A 6000-nucleotide genomic window follows, 5' to 3' on the forward strand; every position below is an offset into this window, starting at 1 on the left:
CCTTCTTCTCCTACTGGATGTAAGCCCAAGAAGAAGTCTTTTGCTGCTCCTTTCTGCTCACCTGGTGGCTGAACCGCTGGATGTGTTTATGGGCAAATAGGCCCCTCTTTTATAGGGCTGGGCTGCCACCAAAAAAACTGACCCAGAGGGGGTTTGTACTCTGCCCCCCCACTGACCTGTGGGGCACTCAAAACCAGGCCCCTTCAGGGCCATGTGCTGGGCCGACCTGCCACGTGGCATAGCACCACTGGCAAGGCCCTTTTCAGCCCTCTTTGAGGCCCTATTCCAGGCCTATGTCATGCCCAATGCATGCCCTAGGCACTTCCGTACCTGCAGCATATCTGCTCCATGTTCCAGCTCTTGATGCGCTTCTTGTCGGGCAATGTGGACCTCCGTACAGCTCGCTCCAGGTGCCCGTACCAATCCGTACATCTCTTGATGTCAGCGCAATCTGCATCAGTCTCTTGCAGCCTGCTGCTGTCCACCATTGTGCCAGGTATACCTCTCTTGTGCTGCAGGTATACCTCTCTTGTGCTGCCCACATGACAGCCTTGCTGCTGTCCACCCTTTTCTTTATCTGATCCCTGCCCCCATGGTAGCCATGATGCTGCCCATGTGGCCATCTCTCGGACCCTAGGTTCACCCCCCCAATGCTCTCCTCATATGGGGGCATACAAACGGGGGAGGTGACCTATCCATTTCTAGCACTGGGATCCTCCCTAAATCACTGAAGACCTCATAGGAGAGGATCTAGCACTAGTGGAGCAGCAGCCTGCTCGCAGCTGTACACAGTGTGTAGATAGTCAGTGCACTTTTGTATCTATGTTTTGGCGGACATCTCTATTCAGTATTTTGGTTGCCATATCTTGTGGTATCCCAAGTAGGATCTAGACTTATCAAGAGTGCTCTCGTGGATGATTTATTTTCCCGGATTTGAGCTAGAGGTACATGCTTACTCTCCGTAAATGGTGAACTGTCCAATCTTTGCCTCTCAATGGGATGCATCTTCTGGAGCATTTTTTATCTCGTCTCAGTGTCTTGCTCAGCTAGCATCACCATTTGCTCTTCATGCTTCTGAAAACAGAACATCTGTATTGATAATGATCTTCGTCTTGTCCATGTCATAGAACCTCTAGCTTACAGAAAACCATCTTGGCTTATAGAGGTTAACAAAACATCTGGATCACGAATTAAAAAGGTGTGCTCTTTTGCTTTCCTTTGCATTCTTGCATACTCAACTGTGATATATCTCCTATTTGAGCTCATAGAAGGCACTTCTGAGTGATATGCCGAGCATAAGTAGATCTGAGTGTCTGCCTGAACTCTTCTATGCACTCAAGTCCTATATTGTGCACGCTCATTTTGCTCACCCGACTACTATTGAACAAGTTAGGAAGTAATAGAAGTTCTCTTGTGTGTTACGAGAAGTGATCTTGGTTTTGTTGGTTCTCTGCGTCCTTTCTGTTCTTGAAGTTATCCATAATTTTCCTCTCTTTGAATTCGGATTTCTCCAATAAGCATCGTATATTACGCCGAATACGGAATCGCTCTGAATTAATTTGTTCTCAGCTCCATATCCAAGTATCATTGATGCTCTACTCTCTTCATCATTGGAAGTCGGCTATACAAGCTAGGACCTTCCATTCTATGGGCAAATGAAGCAGCAAAGTGAAAATGCCAATTATCGACTACGATAACTTCTTTTGCTTCATCGCAATGGATACCTTCTACAAGCTGCAAGCTTGTGCCAAGGTGCCTTCATAGCATTGTTCATTAATGTACTTGCGTGAACTCCTTTAAATCACTGAAACAGTCTCACCTTCAAGCTAATAAAGTGACAACTTCGTCAAACTCCAAAATGCTCTCCTCAAGGCATGCTTCCAAGTGGCATTGATACCAATGACAATCATATTCACAGTAAGCAAATGACACTTGCATGAGTTCATCAGGTAACTGCTAAAGATAGAGGAAGGCCATTTCAGCTTTCAGTTTGTATATTAGAAATATCAATGCTCCCTACATAGTGAATATTTCTTGCATTGTGAGTACCATTAGATTCTCAAAAGGAGTTATTTTTAGTTTCCCTGACCTAAGCAATGTATGTGCTAATTGCATTTGTACGATCATGCAATGAGCACTGGTGTCATATTGAAGGAGTATGCACAAGAAGATGCTGTTCACAGTCTCCGCTGCTGCCTAAATATAGCTGTTCGCCCCATGATGTCAAAAATCTTGCCCCTCCATGTCAAAAATCTTACCCCTCCACTAATAGTGGAGGACCTTACAAGACCATATCAAGTGGTGTGAGCTTGTCCAAATTGGACACCGCACTCTCGGCTTGTATTTGAAGCGTACATAGTGAATATTTCTTGCATTGTGAGTACCATTAGATTCTCAAAAGGAGTTATTTTTAGTGAATATTTCTTGCATTGTGAGTACCATTAGATTCTCAAAAGGAGTTATTTTTAGTTTCCCTGACCTAAGCAATGTATGTGCTAATTGCATTTGTACGATCATGCAATGAGCACTGGTGTCATATTGAAGGAGTATGCACAAGAAGATGCTGTTCACAGTCTCCGCTGCTGCCTAAATATAGCTGTTCGCCCCATGATGTCAAAAATCTTGCCCCTCCATGTCAAAAATCTTACCCCTCCACTAATAGTGGAGGACCTTACAAGACCATATCAAGTGGTGTGAGCTTGTCCAAATTGGACACCGCACTCTCGGCTTGTATTTGAAGCGTACATTACGTGCAGTGTGAGATAGAAGGCATCGAGTGCATCCAGCACCAAGCCACCAATTCGCATCAAACATCACCTACTCAGGCACGGATACAAGACCCAGCACAGCCATTGTGGATTTTTATTTGCCATATCAGAAAACCATACCTTTTTTGTAGGCAAGTTAAAAGGCCCACGGACGTTATGGCCCATTAATCATATCTTTATTTCTTTTTGCTCTTTCCCCTCCTTTGTTTGTATCAATTCTTTCATTTTGCTCTGCCGTAGTCCAAGGTAAGGTCCTCTGGTAGACCTTGAGCTTGTTTCAAATGCTGTGTCCATTATAAACGTAAAACATGACCCTCGTGCGTAGCTATGCCTTCATGTTTTGGCCTTCGATCTAAAGATACTACTCATTACTAGATTACTAACACGAATGTCCTCATATGCAGGAAAGTTCGAACAAAGCTATTTCAAAGAGAAGCAGTCACAACAAAGTATATAATCTGAACGTTTTATCTACAGATAAGGTGAGGGAACAGTCTGTGTAAACCTCTGTCCTGCCTTCTATGCGCTAGCTATGGATGAGGCGCAATGCTGTTGAATATTTTATTTGCAATGTATTAAATTTTCCTTAATATGGAACAAGATAAGCACACATGAACCATCCCATGCGGTACGGATAAACGAATGCAGAAAAGTGAAATCGTTTAACAGCTTGCACCAAACTTCCAAACGGAGAGTAGGGACTGCCATCCTTGTCTTTGGAAGAGGCAAGCTGTTGAACAGAAGGATAGGAAGGGACAAAATATACTAAACAGCACAGACGGATTCACAAAATGATGACGGAATACCTGCAACAAAAGTTTACGGCCTGCGTTGAGAATAGAGACATTCTCAAGCTGTTCCGAATTGTCCCCCTCTTGCGTCCAAAAAGTGCAACGCTTTCCTTCCTCTGAGGAAATCCTATCTGTTGAACTTTCTTGCCCTCTCACATGGGATGCACTACCACTCCAATCTGCTTGTGTGATATCCTCATCACTGTGCCGGTAATCACCTGCTGCGGCTGTGTTTCCTGTGAGCCGTTCTGGATCACTGGGCACATTCGTTTCCACCGTTTGAAAATTCGTCATCACGGCCCTTAAGAAACGTGACTGGGGATAAAAGTCTTTCACAAAACTCAGCCCTGTCAGCTGTTTTTGCAACCTTTCGCGAGCACCTTCTTGTATTTTCAACAAGGCAAAATCTGTAGGAAAAGCTGATGCGGGATTGATCCTGTCAACCCATTCCCATCCACCCCCCTTCAGCGACTTTTCAAGAGCTCCTCGATGCTCAGAAGCATGTTTATAAGCTGAAAATCTTACGATAACTTCATCAGAAACCTGTCCCGCCACCTGTAACCTTGAATTTGGTCGACCCCCACCTGCTGGTATTGAAAATTCACCGCCAACCTGTTCCTGGTCCTTCAAACCAAAAATTCCGCTTGCACTAGAGAAGGGCGACTCTTTTCCGTTATCGGCCCTGGCCCTGTCCTCCTTGCTCCCCTTTCCATGATCCGCAAGCGCGTGATCAGGTATGACCTCACATACAGCACAAACCTGTTCGGGCGCCCTCAAATCGGCAGACCAGCTTGCTCTAGAGGGAAACCTCTTCTCGTCTCTTTTCCTCTCCGCGTAATCCCCGCCACATCGACTCCAGCTTCCATCGGCAGCTGTAAAAGCGTTCGCCGCGCTGCCAAAACTGTCGAAACAAGGCGCTCCTTCACACACCACAGAACAATTTCCGACAGCGATTGGGCGCGATTGCGTCTGAGAACAAGCCGGCAGCAGCTGGCAAACGGGGGCAGGCCAATCCGTGTGAGAGTGTGCAACCAGCAAAACAAGCAGAAGCAGAGAAAATGGGAGGGAGGAGACCGCTAGAGATCGCGGTGTGGGCAATATCATGCTGCCGCCTCTTTACATGCTGAAGCCTACAGATCTAGCAAGCTAGAAGGGGGCAAGTGATGGCAAAAGGAGGATGTGATAGGGAAGGTAAAGACTGAGTAGATATCGATGGAAATGGAGGGAGCATAATGATGGAGAAGAAGAAGAAGAAGAAGACGACCAGGAAGACTACGACGAAGCCGATGCCGAAGACGACGACGACGACGACGACGAAGTAGAGCTCGGAGCTCACCTTTCACATGCATACATTATGACCGTACATTCCTCCAAAACAATCCTAGTTATCAACTCCTCTCCTTGCTTCCAACCCCACATCTTCACCTGGGTTTGGTTTCACCTGGAACTTTTCCAGTGTCCACCTCCCCAGAGCATCAGGGGTCTGGCACTGGCTCTAATGAGAATCTGCACAACTTGCAAACTCAGAAAAAAAGGGCTCTGCTCCACAAGGTCCAAGGTGGTTTCAAGGGAGCTCAATTGTTGCAGGAGTAAGAAACCTCTTCCATAGATGGTAACCTCCTAGATGTCGCCATCCTCTCTCAACAGCTCTCACACTACAGGACAAATTGTGTCCCAACATGTCGGACTACCCCTAGCTACACTGTCTACAACAACCGGTTGAGCCACTCATGCCCTACTTCATCCGTGTTGCAGATCTGCTCTACCAAAGCTACGCCACATGCCGCCGATTCACAACCAATCCAGCAGTGGAATGCTGGGTTGGAATTGGAAAATTCGGGCAACCAAGCTAGCAATCCACCGCCAATAAAACTGCATCGCTCAACATTTACCAACCATGGGGCTACGCAAACATTCTACCAGTGGGGCTCCTCCAATGCCACTGGCTGCAATGGGAAGGTCCTCTTAATAGAAAGAAGATCATGTAGGGGTCTCAAGAGGACTTTAGCAGAATCATATCATATCCAATCATATCATGGTTCAACGATGTTAGAGTGAGATTCACCTTGACAGTCCTCATGCAGTACGCAATCACATGTGTGACCCCATGTACCCCGCACATGAACTCCTAGGGATACAAGGGTCGGGAGAGGTTTCTGTTAGAGCATGCACATTGCACTTTTAGATAGAACTAGTGCCCTCACCAGGGGATCATCCACTTGTATAAATATTAATTCTCTTAATCTAGTGTACAATTAGCTAGATGTGTGTGCATACACAGCCACTGTAGTTTCCATCCTCTCCATGGGCTCAAACACTTTGTACTGGCGTTTATGTTTATGTTGAATTTGTCTTGAGTGTAAATGCCCTCCTTAGAGGCTCCACCTATTAAGCTTGTTGTATCTATCTCATAGGCCCTTTGGCCTTTTGAAGAGTTTAAA

General features: G+C 45.9%; 1 protein-coding gene across 1 annotated transcript in view; it reads right to left on the minus strand.

Annotated features, from left to right (window-relative positions):
- S1P (SITE-1 protease) overlaps positions 1-4896 on the minus strand; it is an 87638-nt gene extending 82742 nt beyond the window's left edge. Inside the window, exon 1 of the mRNA XM_087389292.1 lies at positions 3575-4896. Coding sequence (XP_087245418.1) covers positions 3575-4663 — 1089 coding nt within the window. The 5' untranslated portion in view covers positions 4664-4896. The remainder of the gene's footprint in view (positions 1-3574) is intronic.
- Between the last annotated feature and the right edge of the window lie 1104 nt (positions 4897-6000).

The sequence above is a fragment of the Dipteris shenzhenensis genome, chromosome 18 (genome assembly GCF_047967505.1).
Source record: "Dipteris shenzhenensis isolate YYH24624 ecotype China chromosome 18, Dip_SZ_1.0, whole genome shotgun sequence".
Taxonomy (NCBI): Eukaryota; Viridiplantae; Streptophyta; class Polypodiopsida; order Gleicheniales; family Dipteridaceae; genus Dipteris; species Dipteris shenzhenensis.